This window comes from Nerophis lumbriciformis, linkage group LG14, assembly GCF_033978685.3.
Source record: "Nerophis lumbriciformis linkage group LG14, RoL_Nlum_v2.1, whole genome shotgun sequence".
In the NCBI taxonomy this organism is placed as follows: domain Eukaryota; kingdom Metazoa; phylum Chordata; class Actinopteri; order Syngnathiformes; family Syngnathidae; genus Nerophis; species Nerophis lumbriciformis.
In genome coordinates, this window is record NC_084561.2 from 665422 (window position 1) to 682795 (window position 17374).

Consider the following 17374-nt stretch of genomic DNA (forward strand, 5'->3'; position numbering starts at 1 on the left):
AACATGATTCTGACAACTAAGTAGGCTAAATAACATTAATACATGCTCGGATAGGTCAGTATCGGTATCGGTCAGTTTCGGTATCGGATCGGAAATGCAAAAACAATATCGGTATCGGATCGAAAGTGCAAAAACCTGGATCGGGACATCCCTAATCTATACAGACATCGGCAGTAACGATACCAAGTACAAGAGCCGTATATAGTCGATTCTGCAATGGTTACTATTTTTTACAATCACAAAATATTTTGTCATTTGTGTTTTTGTTGTTAAACCCATGAAATATGTCCCTGGACCAGATCTGGGCAAATTAAGGCCCGTTAAGCTTTTCAATCTGGCCCGCCGGACATTCCCAAATCATTTTTTTTAGATCTTTAAGATGTAAAGTGTAGCTGCCATTATGATGTGCTGTGATGTTTTCTAACGACCGTAAGTCTTCAACTATACTAAGTTTTTCAATGGTTGGAATCTGCGCTTATGGATGTTATACCAGTGACTATGGTCATCTAATTAGTTACTATGGTCATCTAATTAGTTACTATGGTAATCTACGTCACAGCAGCTCAGACGAAGCACCCAGCAGTGTGGGCAGGGAGCGTTTCCACAGGCGCGGAAGGAGATTTTCACAACAAAGTTCTAAAGCTTAGTGATATATCAGATATATCAGATTGTAGGTGGGTTTATTTTGTACCCTTCACGTTCATATTTCACTGTTTGTTGCGTTTCACTTCATTATAAAATGTGTCGATCGAAAGGGGGTGTGACGTTCATATTTTGTCAATATTCAGTGTTTTATCCTTCATAGAAAAATTTAAAATTCCATTACATTTTTTTAAGGCGGTCTGTCATAACGTTTTTAGCATTCAATCAGACATTATTGTGAGGTTTTGTATTAGTGTTCCTAAAAATAGATATGCCGGCCCCTAAACACATTTTTTGCTTTAAATGTGGCCCCCGAGTCAAAATAATTGCCCAGCCCTGCCCTGGACACATGAGGACTTTGAGTATGACCAATGTATGATCCTGTAACTACTTGGTATCGGATCCACGCTGTCGGAGGCAGATATTTGAGCTGTTGAGGGGCTTGCTGAACAACCTGGGTTTGCTATGTCACTGAAGGGGGTCAGGCAAAGTGGTGACTTTCGAGAAATGCTAGTTTCCTTCCCTGTATGAGTGACGACATTGACATAGATTCCATCCGTTTATCTCCCATGTAACTATGCTTTTCATTTTTTACTAGCTTGCTCAAAGAGGGGCGTATTTTAGAAGTGTTGTACTAGTGATAAAGATCTTTTTAGAAGATCTGAAGGGGGAATTGTCGGAGGCAGATATTTACATATATCCGAATTTAAGTTGTACTTCTTTCATTTCTTAGTCATACTTGAAAACAGCTCGTGTTTTCCATTTCTTCTCTTGATGCTCTGTCAGCAAATATACTGTGTGTGTTAACCTTGAGTTCTTTGGAATGTGTTTTGACTAGCATTTGTTTTGTCTATAGAGATGGGACGAGAGAGAGGGTGGTGGGATCGGGAAGACAGACCATTTTGGGAGGCGCAATAGAATGTTCTAGGGTTAGACTGGTCTCAATCAATGTATATTGGCAAAGCTTTGAGAATATACAACAAAATACCTATTCTGTCTCTGGTGGTTTTTCAACTCAGCTTTAAGTGTCGGAAAGAACTTGGGAGCGAATTGTGACTTGAATTCCCTGGGAGGAACAACTGGTCCAAAACGCAACAACGCCCAAATTTGTAGTATCACTCAAAACTAATGTAAAGTATCCAAACAACAGAAGAATACGTGTTTAATACATTTGAACAGAAGTGTAGATAGAACATGTTAAAACAGAACGTACCGTATTTTCCGCACCATAAGCCGCCCTGGGTTATAAGCCGCGCCTTCAATGAACGGCATATTTCAAAACTTTGTCCACCTATAAGCCGCCCCGTGTTATAAGCCGCATCTAACTGCGCTAAAGGAATGTCAAAAAAACAGTCGGATAGGTCAGTCAAACTTTAATAATATATTAAAAACCAGCGTGATGTGGGCGCGCATGGAGTCGTATATCAACATGGACGGAGCTGCGTGAAAAAAGCCACCCGGCCTCTTCGCGTGAACTTACCTTAACCACTCGCTCATCTTTTCTTCATCCATCCATCCCTTCGAGTTAGCTTTTATGATGACACCGGCTGGAAAGGTCTCTTTTGGCAAGGTCTTCCTTTTGAATATCACCATGGGTGGAAGTTTCTGGCCATTAGCATGGCAAGCTAGAACCACAGTGAAGGATGACTTCTCATTCCCTGTGGTGCGAATATTCACCGTACGTGCTCCCGTTGTATCCACAGTGCGGTTCACAGGAATATCAAAAGTCAGTGGAACCTCGTCCATGTTGATAATGTTCTCTGGCCGGATCTTTTTTTCAGCTATCTTGTTTTTACAATATGCACGGAAAGTAGCCAGCTTTTCTTGAAAGTCTTTAGGCAGTTGCTGTGAAATAGTAGTCCGTGTGCGGATGGAGAGATTGCGTCTTTTCATGAACCGGAAACCTGTCGCTTAGTAGGAGCCATTTTGTGGTCTTTACAGATGTAAACACACAAAGGAAATGAAACGTAATATCCGCGCGCTTCTTCTTCTTCTACGCGGGCGGGTGGTTGCTTACAGTAGAAGAAGAAGCGCTTCCTGTTCTATGGGGGCGGGTGCTTACCTTGGCGGTTGCTTGCGTAGAAGAAGAAGCACTTCCTCTTCTACGGGGAAAAAAGATGGCGGCTGTTTACCGTAGTTGCGAGACCGAAACTTTATGAAAATGAATCTTAATATTAATCCATATATAAAGCGCACCGGGTTATAAGCCGCACTGTCAGCTTTTGAGTAAATTTGTGGTTTTTAGGTGCGGCTAATAGTGCGGAAAATACGGTAACCAGATATTAACATTAAATGAACAAGTGGATTAATAATCCTTCCGTCAATTTTCTACTGCTTGTCCCTCATAATTTTGACAAAATAATAGAAGACAATGTGTTACTGCATAATGTGTTCGCAGCCAAATTAGTCACCCGTATGCTTACTCACTACTAAAAGAGAAGTTGTCCAGTGTGCTGTTATTTAATGCCAAAATAGTTTTTTAATTGCAATAAGAAACATTAAATTAGATTTTCTGTTAAAGCAATTAATTTTTTTGTGTTCCCCTTTTTTTTTGAAAAGTATCAAAATACATTTTGGTGCCGGGAAACAATACCGAAATATTGGGATCGAGACAACACTACTTGCTACGTCTTCTTATTCTCTGGCAGACCAGGTGCGCTATGATGTGTTTATGAGCGAGGGCGAACAAGTGGCTGTCCAAATGTATTTGTGATTAATGTATGGGAAACACTGCTGCAGTTTGTTAGTGGTGTGCTTAACCATATCCTCTTTTTTTTGTCTGATTTCTTTTGTAGCATTGACACTCCGGGAGTAATAAACAGAGTGTCACAACTTTTCCACGGGCACCCCGACCTCGTCTTGGGCTTCAATGCCTTCCTACCACCCGGCTATCGGATAGAAGTCCCAAAGAATGGAATAGCCTTCCTCCAGTCGCCATTTTCCACACAGGTAAGTCACAGTCTGGCAGACCAAATAGACCTTCCCTCATTATCAGAGGTGGGTAGTAACGCGCTACATTTACTCCGTTACATCTACTTGAGTAACTTTTGGGATAAATTGTACTTCTAAGAGTAGTTTTAATGCAACATACTTTTACTTTTACTTGAGTATATTTATAGAGAAGAAACGCTACTTTTACTCCGCTACTTTAATCTACATTCAGCTCGCTACTCGCTACTAATTTTTATCGATCTGTTAATGCACGCTTTGTTTGTTTTGGTCTGTCAGACAGACCTTCATAGTGCCTGCGTTTCAACAAATACAGTCACTGGTGACGTTCACTCCGTTCCACCAATCAGATGCAGTCACTGGTGACGTTGGACCAATCAAACAGAGCCAGGGGTCACATGACCTGACTTAAACAAGTTGAAAAACTTATTGGGGTGTTACCATTTAGTGGTCAATTGTACGGAATATGTACTGTACTGTGCAATCTACTAATAAAAGTTCCAATCAATCAATCAAAAGTGTGAAGGAAAAAAGACCCATTTTTATTTCAACCGTACATCCCGTCAAAAGCCTAAAGACTGACTGCACAGTTCCTGTCTTCACAATAAAAGGGCCGCTCCATCGCACCTGCGCTTTCAAAATAAGAGTCTCCGAAAGCCAGCGCAAACAAGCTAGCAAGCCACGGAGTTTGCCGCCAATGTATTTCTTGTAAAGTGTATAAAAAGGAATATGGAAGCTGGACAAATAAGATGCCAAAAAACAACCACTTTCATGTGGTATTAGACAGAAAGGAGGAACTTTTTTTCTCCTCCATTTGACGTTATCATCACTACTGTCTGATTACAATCAATGCAAGTCATCAGAATCAGGTAATACACCAACTTATATTCTTGTCTTCATGAAAGAAAGGAATCTATATGTGTTAAACATGCATGTATATTCATTAAAACACATTTAACATGTAAACAAAAACGGCAAAATAAATAAATATAAATTATATACTGTATATATCAATGTATGTATGTATATATACCGTATATATATATATATATATATATATGATATGTGTGTGTATGTTACTCATCAGTTACTCAGTACTTGAGTAGTTTTTTCACAACATACTTTTTACTTTTACTCAAGTAAATATTTGGGTGACTACTCCTTACTTTTACTTGAGTAATAAATCTCTAAAGTAACAGTACTCTTACTTGAGTACAATTTCTGGCTACTCTACCCACCTCTGCTCATTATATGTCTGTATTTCCCTCACATTCAGGATTTTTTTTAATTTTACATAAGCAGGATCGGTTGTTTCTGCCTCCCTTTTCCCCTATGTTTCGCTTATTTTGAACTATTTGAAATGGAAGAAATGTGGGTCATGTAAACACACCTACTAAAATATTAAGCTCGTTGGGAAAAAATGTTGCCACCCAAGTTAAAGATTAAAGCTTCAGCATGCGTCAAGACTTATTTTCAATGTAGACAATATTTCTTCAAATAGTTTCTCACGTTACTACTACTACTTATCTAATATACTGTATTTTCTGGACCATAGAGCGCACCAGGATATAAGCCGCACCCACAAAATTTTAGAAGAAAAAAATATTTTCCCTTATATTAGCCACACCGCAGATATATACGTTGCAACATGAGTTATTTACACAGTAAGATTCTTTAAATGTTTATTTACATACCTTAATTGTTTCCAAGTGGTGTCTGTAACATGGCAGTAAAACGGCTGATCAAACAAAACAGAAGTCATTGTCATGGACCCTTTAGCTGCGGAAGCTAGCTCTCCAGTCAGCTAAACAGACTCCAAAACTCCACGGTGATGTCTTGGGTGACGTCTTGGTGAATTTACTAAGGAATTTGGGAAACTGAAACAATACAAAAATAATGCCTTTGTTAGTTAATAATAATAATAACAAAGACACCCATAAACTTGTTCGCATATTAGCTAATGCTAACGAAGCTGGCGTCATTACATTACGATAGCACGTACAAATATGCATGAAAACACTTCTACAGACATCACACATGGGGCAGTTTAGTAAGTATAAACCGTTTTAGTTATATTGTAAAACTTACAAACATTGCTTGGAGTGATGAATGAACAATACGAGTAGAAACGCTATGGACGGCTAGAAGACTGAACAGCACTTTGGTTTTAAAAAAAAGAAAGAAAGAAGAAAAAAAAAGCACGACCGATCAATAGAAGGACACTGCAGCACCTGAAGTGAGGGAATTCGTCCAAAAGATGGCGCCAAAGTACAAACAATAAAACAATAAACAATAAAACACCCTGTCAGGTAATACACCAACTTATATTCTTGTCTTCATGAAAGAAAGGAATCTATATGTGTTAAACATGCATGTATATTCATTAAAACACCTTTAACATGTAAACAAAAACGGCAAAATAAATAAATATAAATTATATACTGTATATATCAATGTGTGTATATATATATATATATATATATATATATATATATATATATATATATATATATGTGTGTATGTTACTCATCAGTTACTCAGTACTTGAGTATTTTTTTCACAACATACTTTTTACTTTTACTCAAGTAAATATTTGGGTGACTACTCCTTACTTTTACTTGAGTAATAAATCTCTAAAGTAACAGTACTCTTACTTGAGTACAATTTCTGGCTACTCTACCCACCTCTGATCATAACTAAAGGCCACCCTCTAATAGACACCCGCTGCTCTTTGCAGTCGAGTAAACAATACTCCTGCCAACAACAAGAGGAAGCTTCCTTTAGTCTTGTTCATTCTTCTACTGATTTGGTTGTAATTCACATCAGATTTGTTCTTTCCAAAGGTAAATAATTCAAATGCGCTTTGTGGAAGCAGTGCAAACACACACGCCCACGCACGCACGAACACACACACACACACAGACATGCACACGCGTTGATTTGTCCATTTGTTTGAGCAAATATTTGCTTTTACACTCGCCAGAAAGTTCTGCAGCTACTCGTCATATAGCCTTTTTCTCTCTCTCTATCTCTCTCTCTCTCACTCCCTCGCAGTTCTTTGTGGTCTCTATCAACTCGTGAAGGACTTCCGCGGCTCCTTAGCGGCTTAGTGTTCACCAGCTAGTGGCTAACTGTGGCTTTTGGTGCTGCAAAGTGGCTTTTTGGCGATAATGGCGCCAAAACAAAATCGCAAGGCTCAAATGTAACACTCAAAAACGCATGAGTGCAGATTTGCAGCCTTAGTTACGGTACATCGCTTGTTTGAGTCCTTCTAATGATTACACAGTGGGTCTAGGGTTAGTGTTTGCCTTATCTCCCACATCAAGCGTGAGTGCAGAATGCACTACCAACTAGGGGTGTAACGGTACACAAAAAGTTTGGTTCGGTACGTACCTTTGGTTCATTTTCGGTACAGTAAGAAAACAACAAAATATAAATTTTTTTGGTTATTTATTTACCAAATTTGTAAGCAATTGCTTTATCCTTTTAACATTGGGAACACTATAATAATTCTGCCCACGTTAATCAACATTAAACTGCCTCAAGTTGTTGCTCAGATTAAATAAAATGACACAACTTTTCTTCTACATATAAAAAGTGCAACAATAAATAGTTTCAAGTCAACTCATCATGCTTAATTTATTACAGCATTTTGGAAGCCTGTAGTTAATTTTTATAATGTAAATGTTATATTTTTATCAACATGGCAGGGACCCTGCCATTCAAAACTAGGCTGCTACATTACCATACCTGCCAACTACTCCGGTTTTCCCGTAATTAGTACGGTTTTCATCAACCTATTCCGGGTTACGGTTGCAGTGATAAAAAATACGTTTTTTCATTAATTAAAAAAAAAATTTTTTTTAAAGTTTTATTCACGAAATCGCGTAACAACAATGACAATCGACACTGCTTCCCGTAACTTCCTATCGAGCCATTCCGAATGCCATGCGCGAGGCTATTTATAGCACCGCTGCCAAGCACGAGGCACCTGTTGCCCATTGTTTCCAAACGAGCGAACGATCATGGAATCAGCCGGAGAAAAATCGCAAACGAGTCTTAAACCGAAAAGAAAACTGCAGTCATTCCGTGAAGAATATTCAAAAGCCTATCCGGGAATAATTATCCGTTCCAAAAAGGGTGAAAACTACGCGAATTGCACCTTGTGCAGACAAGATTTTTCGATCGGACACGGAGGAATTAGCGATGTAAAAGACCACGTTGGGACAAAAAAACACAAGTCTAATGCCGTTGCTAGCGATACAAGTGGAAAACTTTGGATTTTAGCCACAAAAAGGTAATGACACCAATGTTATCTATTGGAATTGTTTAGTACTGTTATACTGTTAAAAGTGTTTATACTATTTATGCTTTCAAGTCCAAGTTGAAGAAATCTTGTTAAATGTTGACAGCATAACTACCAAAATACAGAAGTATGTCCTTAATATTTTTGCAGTGCTATTTCTGTTGAAAAGTTAAAATGATTACATTAGAGATGTGATGTGCCACTTTCCAAGTGTCTGATGGCTTAAATTCATTTTCATTCATTTTTCATATTTTGAATTCTTTTGAAAGGCTTACAAAAAAACGACATTTGAATTGTAATTCCATGCTATTGACAGGACTATTAATTTTAATGAAGTTAGCTTACCATGTTTACAGTATGATAATTGTGATAAAAATGTGAATTTTAGGCACAGAATATTTTTTACAATTGAACAAGGCAGTAGATTATACAAGCTTGGACAGAAAGTTAATAATGACACCAATTTTTTTTTTAATGGAATTGTTTAGTACTGTTTTACCATTTGTTTACTGTAAAAAGTGTTTATACTGTTTATACTTTCAATTAACAAATTGAAGTCTTGTGAAAGGTTGACAGGATAACTGGCATTAACTGTCAAAATAATTTCAAACTATTGAAGTTAGCTTACAGAATAAACATGTCAATCAACCCATATGATTTTTGCTGTAATATTTTTGTTTTGAAAAGTCACTGTGACTGATAGAAAAGTGATGGTTTTAGCAACATTTTAACCTGTCTGAATGCTAATAATCATTTTGCGTCGGGGGGACTTTGTCCTGGACCTACCGGGGCCTGTGGCCCCTGGACCCTGGCTACTAGGTTTTTCTGATTTCAAAAGTTGGCAGGTATGCATTACTAATGATTAATGTAACTATAGCTGAAAAAATAGTACAATAGCAATAGGAGAGACTATTCATCCCTGAACACCATGGAGTTCATGTAGGCTTAATGATGCACTTACATTATTATATCAACTATCAGAGACAGAAACTCTTCATTTAACATTATGTCCTTTTTTGCTGCTTCAGCACAGCTCAATCAACACAGAAAAAGGTCAAGTGAAATAACAGACAGACAGGGCTTTGCTGTCCGTAACACACACACACACTGCCTCCCGCTGTTCCCGACATCTACAAAGCAATTAGCTACCGGCTGCCACCTACTGATATGGAAGAGTATTACATGGTTACTCTGCCGAGCGCTAGACAGCACAGACACTCAACAACAACACATAATTGGCAGACTATAAATACTGGTTTGCAAAAAATATTTTTTAGAGCTTGGTCCGCATTGCCGGCAGTAAGTCGGACACGTTTCCAGTGAGGGTTGGACTCCGCCAAGGCTGCCCTTTGTCACCCATTCTGTTCATAACCTTTATGGACAGAATTTCTAGGCGCAGTCAAGGCGTTGAGGGGATCTGGTTTGATGGCTGCAGGATTAGGTCTCTGCTTTTTGCAGATGATGTGGTCCTGATGGATTCTTCTGGCCAGGATCTTCAGCTCTCACTGGATCGGTTCGCAGCCAAGTGTGAAGCGACTGGGATGAGAATCAGCACCTCCAAGTCCGAGTCCATGGTTCTCGCTCGGAAAAGGGTGGAGTGCCATCTCCGGGTTGGGGAGGAGATCTTGCCCCAAGTGGAGGAGTTCAAGTACCTCGGAGTCTTGTCACGAGTGAGGGAAGAGTGGATCGTGAGATCGACAGGCGGATCGGTGCGGCGTCTTCAGTAATGCGGACGCTGTATCGATCCGTTGTGGTGAAGAAGGAGCTGAGCCGGAAGGCAAAGCTCTCGATTTACCGGGCGATCTACGTTCCCATCCTCACCTATGGTCATGAGCTTTGGGTTATGACCGAAAGGACAAGATCACGGGTACAAGCGGCCGAAATGAGTTTCCTCCGCCGGGTGGCGGGGCTCTCCCTTAGAGATAGGGTGAGAAGCTCTGCCATCCGGGGGGAGCTCAAAGTAAAGCCGCTGCTCCTCCACATGGAGAGGAGCCAGATGAGGTGGTTCGGGCATCTGGTCAGGATGCCACCCGAACGCCTCCCTAGGGAGGTGTTTAGGGCACGTCCGACCGGTAGGAGGCCACGGGGAAGACCCAGGACACGTTGGGAAGACTATGTCTCCCGGCTGGCCTGGGAACGCCTCGGGGTCCCACAGGAAGAGCTGGATGAAGTGGCTGGGGAGAAGGAAGTCTGGGCTTCCCTGCTTAGGCTGCTGCCCACGCGACCCGTCCTCTGATAAGCGGAAGAAGATGGATGGATGGATGGATTTTTTACCCAAATAGCTGAAATTAGATAATCTCCCACAGCACACCAGTTTGTATCTCAGTGGTTGAAAAACACTGATCTATGTATATGAATCTAATCCATCCTTCTTCTTTAGGTGTCACCCGCCCAACAGGGAAAGAGCGTCACCCCCTCCTCCGCGGTGACATCGACCTCGGGTAGTGCGTCCGCCACCAACTCCGAAGCTGGACCTGCCCAAACAAGTGACGTCAAGGCGGCCTCCTCGGAGTCCTTATCGTCCTCAACCTCTTCTTCCGTCGGACCGCCGGAAAATCCCAGCAGACTGTCCCTTCCCTTGGCGAGCAGAGAGAGTCAGAATCCGGCCGCCACCTCATCCGTGTCCCCGCCCGCCTCAGAGACCAGCCCGGTGGAGTTTGACAGTGCCATCAGCTACGTGAACAAGATCAAAAACCGCTTCCTGGACCACCCGGAGATCTACAGAGCCTTCCTGGAAATTCTTCATACATATCAGGTATTGCTCCGCTAAAGAGCTGTCATTTATGGTCAGGCCTTGGCCGTGACTCATGTTCCCGCCTCGCAGAAGGAGCAGCTGGAGGTGAAGGAGAGCCGAGGTAGTCGAGGTACCAGCGGGATGACTGAAGATGAGGTCTTTTCAAAAGTTGCCAGTCTTTTCAAGGGACAAGAGGACCTGCTGGCCGAGTTTGGCCAATTCTTGCCGGACGCAAAGAGATCGCTGGTCAGTAAAACTATAACGACTTTCTCTCTCTGCTGTAAAATGTCATACTGATAACGTTCAAAACGTGTTGCAATTGTTTGAATCTTTCCACGTTAATTGAAATGCGTTATCAATAGTTCACCGGGAACTCGCTAACGGGGGCGAAAGACCAACTGAAAAGACCAGACGACGATGACGTGATTAGCAAGCAGAACAAAAAGAGGCCCAGACCCATACTACTGCCCCACATGTCCCCACTACTCAAGGTACTGCAAGGTCTTTAGTGATGTACCAATGTACTTTACACGAAGTCAACATGTTTGCTGTCTTCTCCCGGAAGAAAAAGATGAAGTATTCCTGTACCAAAGATCAGTCCATCGCGTCAGTCGGCAAACACGGAGTCTTACGAGAATTCTCCTTCTTTGACAAGGTGAGCAGTCTTGGAACTTCCCAGCAATGATATTGTACTTGTTTTTTTATGTTTAAGTGGGGATGTGATTTGTCATTCAGGTTCGCCGCCTGTTTAAAAGCCAGGAAGTGTACGAGAACTTCTTGCGCTGCATTGCCTTGTTCAACCAGGAGGTGGTGTCAGGAGCTGAGCTGCTCCAGCTGGTCACGCCTTTCCTGGGGTAAGTCGCAATTGGCAAATTATTAGGGCCCGCATGGCCCATTGTATAAGGACTCCCAAAGGGAGTCCTTATACAATGGGACATAAGGACCTATTGAATTTGTAAGGTTTTATTATTATTCTTTATTCTTTATTCTTCCGCCGCCACTTTAAACTGTAATTTGACCCACTTAACATGCTTCAAAATTCACCATATTTGACCCACACATCAGGACCTGCGAAAATTGCCTTTTTTAAAAAAAAAAACCGAACCACACAACTCAAAATTGCACTCTAGCGCCCCCTACGAAAAAAAAAAACTAGACTGCCTGTAACTCCCACTAGGAAGGTCGGAGAGATATGAAACAAAAACCTTTATGTAGGTGTGACTTAGACCTAGATTTCATAATAGTATATTCTCGGGCAAAAATCAACAGGAAGTTGGCAATTCCCCCTTCAAGACAAAAAAAGTACTAAAAACAGTCACTTTTGCGTCTTTGAGCTGTAATTTGACCCCCTTAACATGCTTCAAAACTCACCGAACTGAACACACACATCAGGACTGGCAAAAATTGCGATCTAATAAAAAAACCTAACCCCAAATCTCAAAATTGTGCTCTAGCGCAATTTTTTAATGAAACGCACAAAAAACTGCTCCTCGGATGAAAAAACCGACAAAACTGCTTGTAACTCTCCCTGGGAAGGTCGGAGAGACATGAAACAAAAACCTCTATGTAGGGCTCACTTAGACCTACATTTCATAAATTGACAACCCCCAGCAAAAATCAACAGGAAGTTTGCTATTCCCCCTTCAAAACAAATTTTTTGTAAAAACCGGTCACCTTCCTTCAAAAACTATCTCCTCTGAGCGCGTTTGTCGTTTCGGCTTCAAACTAACACAGGAGAGAGATTAAACCCTTGTGTATAAAATAACAGAACAGCGTTTCAATATCTGCTCCGGTTTTGATTTTATGACCCTTCAAAGACCCGCTGCACTGATGCTGCTGTTTTTTTAAGATGGCTGCTTAAAAGCAGGAAGCACCAACATGCCCACACAATGCAGACAAGGTAGGTACACTACACAAAAGTCTTGGGACACTTCAGACTAAAAGTAGACAAAAGTATTGGGACACTTAGGACTAGCACCTGCCAAATACGCGGGCCCGACCAATGCTACTTGCAGCTTTAATTGTTGTTGTTTTTATGTGTTGCTCGTTGACATACTCCTCCAGAAAACAGAATTTAGCTAGCATCCACTCTGATTTTTATTATCTAAGGGTGTCACGGTAAATGTATTTTCATTGACATTTTTCAGTCCGGTACGCATTCCCCAGGCGATACACATTTGAAGGGGAACTTGACTTTTTTTCTTTTTTTTTTCGTCTATCATTCACAATCCATATGAGAGACAAGCACACATCTTTCCTATTTTTAATGCATTCAAGCTCGTAAATCAGTGTTTTTCAACCACTGCCGCGGCACACTAGTGTGCCTTGGGATACAGTCTGGAGATGATCTAATTTCACCTATTTGGGTTAAAAATATTTTTTGAAAACCAGTAATTATAGTCTGCAAATGATGTGTTGTTGTTGAGTGTCGGTGCTGTCTAGAGCTCGGCAGAGTAACCGTGTAATACTCTTCCATATCAGTAGGTGGCAGCCGGTAGCTAATTGCTTTGTAGATGTCGGAAACAGTGGGAGGCAGCGTGCAAGTAAGAAGGGTGTCAAATGCTTAAACCAAAAATAAACAAAAGGTGAGTGCCCCTAAGAAAAGGCATTGAAGCTTAGGGAAGGCTATGCAGAACAAAGCTAAAACTGAACTGGCTACAAAGTAAACAAAAACAGAATGCTGGACGACAGCAAAGACTTATTGTGGAGCAAAGACGGTGTCCACAAAGTACATCCGAACATGACATGACAATCAACAATGTCCCCACAAAGAAGGATGAAAACAACTGAAATATTCTTGATTGCTAAAACAAAGTAGATGCGGGAAATATTGCTCAAAGGAAGACATGAAACTGCTACAGGAAAGTACCAAAAAAAGAGAAAAAGCCACCGAAATAGGAGCGCAAGACAAGAACTAAAACACTACACACAGGAAAACAGCAAAAAACTCAAAATAAGTCAGGGTGTGATGCGACAGGTGGTGACAGTACACCTACTTTGAGACAAGAGCTATAGTGATGCATGCTTGGTTATGGTTTGAATTCATATTCAACAATTTTGAGAATGACTTTTTACTGTCAATATCGGCTGCCGAGTTAAAATTTTTTATGTTTTCTGCTCGCGGTGTGCCTCCGGATTTTTGAATGAAAAAAATGTGCCTTGGCTCACAAAAGGTTGAAAAACACTGATGTAGACGATCATGTCTGCTGTACACATTTACTTTAGAAAAGAGAAAAGTTGGATACTTACTTCGCTTGTTCCCTTATTTGTATTTGACTTCATCAAATGTTTGGGTAGAATTTTATTTAAGTAAAATAGAAATTCATCAGAGCAGTTTATCAGTTTTAAGGAGGAACATAGTTAAATCATAGAACTGGCACCCAATGTTATTGAAAAAGGATTTTAAATTTAGAATAGTTTTGAATGGAGAATCGATTCTGAATCAAATCGTTACCCCCAGAGGTGGGTAGTAACGCGCTACATTTACTCCGTTACATCTACTTGAGTAACTTTTGGGATAAATTGTACTTCTAAGAGTAGTTTTAATGCAACATACTTTTACTTTTACTTGAGTATATTTATAGAGAAGGAACGCTACTTTTACTCCGCTACTTTTATCTACATTCAACTTGCTACTCGCTACTAATTTTGATCGATCTGTTAATGCACGCTTTGTTTGTTTTGGTCTGTCAGACAGACCTCCATAGTGCCTGCCTTACTGGTAACGTTCACTTCGTTCCACCAATCAGATGCAGTCACTGGTGACGTTGGACCAATCAAACAGAGCCAGGTGGTCACATGACCTGACTTAAACAAGTTGAAAAACTTATTGGGGTGCTACCATTTAGTGGTCAATTGTACGGAATGTGTACTGTACTGTGCAATATAATAATAAAAGTTCCAATCAATCAATCAAAAGTGTGAAGGAAAAAAGATACTTTTTTATTTCAACCGTACATCCCGTCAAAAGCCTAAAGACTGACCGCACATGAGGACGTTCCTGTCTTCACAATAAAAGTGCCGCTCCATCGCGCCTGCTCTTTCAAAACAAGAGTCTCCGAAAGCCAGCGCAAACAAGCTAGCAAGCTACGGAGTTTGCCGCCAATATATTTCTTGTAAAGTGTATAACAACGAATATGGAAGCTGGACAAATAAGATGCCAAAAACCCACCACTTTCATGTGGTATTAGACAGAAAGGAGGAACTTTTCTTCTCCTCCATTTGAAAATGTGGACGTTATCATCACTACTGTCTGATTACAATCAATGCAAGTCATCAGAATCAGGTAATACACCAACTTATATTCTTGTCTTCATGAAAGAAAGGAATCTATATGTGTTAAACATGCATGTATATTCATTAAAACACCTTTAACATGTAAACAAAAGCGGCAAAATAAATAAATATAAATTATATACTGTATATATCAATGTATGTGTATGTGTATATATATATATATATATATATATATATATATATGATATGTGTGTGTATGTTACTCATCAGTTACTCAGTACTTGAGTAGTTTTTTCACAACATACTTTTTACTTTTACTCAAGTAAATATTTGGGTGACTACTCCTTACTTTTACTTGAGTAATACATCTCTAAAGTAACAGTACTCTTACTTGAGTACAATTTCTGGCTACTCTACCCACCTCTGGTTACCCCCAAGAATTGAATGATGTAAGGTTCACAGCTCGAGTTACTTACATTTGTCAGTTCTTGTCAAACCTGCTGTGTTGAATTCCTGGATGTTATTGGTGACTGTTTTACTAGCTTACAGTAGAAAGCAATACATCACACTAATTTGTAGCGTGCTTCATTGATAGAATTAGGAAAACATGCCTGTAAATAAAAAATCAAACAGTCTCTTCAGGGGTAACGATTCTGTCACTCATGATTGAATGCAAATTCCTTCCAGAAAGTTTCCTGAAGTGTACACGCAGTTCAAGTCCTTTCTGGGAGACAAAGAGCTCTCTCATGCCATGTCGGGGCTGTCGGATCGCTACATGGAGGGAGGCGGAGGCAGAGAGGTGGACTACGCCTCCTGCAAACGCTTGGGCTCCAGCTACAGAGCGCTCCCAAAGACCTACCAGCAGCCCAAATGCAGTGGCCGCACCGCCTTGTGCAAGGAGGTGTGTCTACTTACGACTAATTAGTTCAAAGAAGCAACTCTCTGTCAACTGTCACCAATGATTTGCATTGATTAGGTGTTAAATGACACATGGGTGTCGTTCCCGTCCTGGTCGGAGGACTCCACCTTTGTCAGTTCCAAGAAGACTCCCTATGAGGAGCAGCTGCACCGCTGCGAGGATGAGAGATTTGAGGTACCGATCACTGCAGTTTGTTGTCTAAAGCTGTCGTGTTAAAGTCTGTGAGCATCCAGTCCACTTGCAATAGATTCAATGACCTGGATGTTGTTTTAAGAGCTTTGTCCATCACCGTCTGCCTCCTAGTTGGACGTGGTCTTGGAGACCAACCTCGCCACCATCCGAGTGCTGGAGAGCGTCCAGAAGAAGCTGTCGCGTCTTTCGCCCGAGGACCAGGATCGCTTCCGATTGGACGATTGCCTGGGCGGCACCTCCGAGGTCATCCAGCGTCGCGCCGTCTACCGGATCTACGGAGACAAGGCCCCCGAGATCATTGAGGGGCTGAAGAGGAGTCCTGCCACGGCGGTGCCTGTGGTCCTCAAGAGGTTGGAGCGCTTTAGTCTTCACTGGTTAAAGATGGCATCATCTGATTTGCATAATTGGCCATGACGCAAGTAGACACGAGAGGGTGAAAAAAGTAAGCAAAAAAACATGAAATGTTGGGAACTGCAAATGAACTTTTTTATGCCACTGAGATGAATGGGGCCAGCATTAGAGATGTGACATTTGCCGACGAATCAAGTCTTTGGAATGGCTTTTAAGCAGGCCCGGCCCTAACCAATCTGGCGCCCTAGGCAAGATTTTAGGTGGCACCCCCCCCCCCCCCCCCCCCCCCCCCCCCACATCGGCAGTGAAGTGTTTATACTAGAGATGCGCGGATAGGCAATTATTTCATCCGCAACCGCATCAGAAAGTCGTCAACCATCCGCCATCCACCCGATGTAACATTTGATCAGAACCGCACCCGCCCGCACCCGCCCGTTGTTATATATCTAATATAGACGATGCAAGGCATTAGTGAGGTTATAAAGCTTTTGCCTGTTAAAGAAAGGAGACTGATCCAATGCAGCACAGACATTCGCGTGCCACGCTGTCACGACCCAGACGCACACCAGTGCGCAATCATATGGGAGCCGCGCTGAGCGCACCTCCAAGCGCGTCTCGCTGCCGGCGACGGCCGGGTATGGGCCCGACGCTCCAGCGCCATCCATTTTCAGGGCTAGTTGATTCGGCAGGTGGGTTGTTACACACTCCTTAGCGGGTTCTGACTTCCATGGCCACCATCCTGCTGTCTATATCAACCAGGGTGAGCCCCACCCCTTTCGTGAGCGCACTGCGCGCGGAGTGACCCCTGTTACGCGCCCCCGGCAACAGGGGTGGCGGGCAGGTAAGCTGCGCGGGCGGAGCGCGCAGAGTGACCCCTGTTACGAGCCCCCGGCCACGGGGTTGGCGGGCAGGTAAGCTGCTTACCTGCTGCGCGTGACGCCGGCCGCGGCGAAGGCGGACGAGGCGGGGTGTCGGTGCGGTGGGCGCGGTGGTGACCCTGGACGTGCGTCGGGCCCTTCTCACGGATCGCCTCAGCTACGGCTCC

General features: G+C 41.9%; 1 protein-coding gene across 1 annotated transcript in view; it reads left to right on the forward strand.

Annotated features, from left to right (window-relative positions):
• Positions 1–17374, forward strand: part of sin3b (SIN3 transcription regulator family member B) — a 67984-nt gene that overhangs the window by 18590 nt on the left and 32020 nt on the right. The window contains exons 3-11 of the mRNA XM_061976271.2: positions 3438–3591; positions 10278–10652; positions 10722–10877; positions 10994–11122; positions 11197–11286; positions 11367–11485; positions 15555–15768; positions 15844–15960; positions 16090–16328. Of these exons, the coding sequence (XP_061832255.2) occupies positions 3438–3591; positions 10278–10652; positions 10722–10877; positions 10994–11122; positions 11197–11286; positions 11367–11485; positions 15555–15768; positions 15844–15960; positions 16090–16328 (1593 nt within the window). The remainder of the gene's footprint in view (positions 1–3437; positions 3592–10277; positions 10653–10721; positions 10878–10993; positions 11123–11196; positions 11287–11366; positions 11486–15554; positions 15769–15843; positions 15961–16089; positions 16329–17374) is intronic.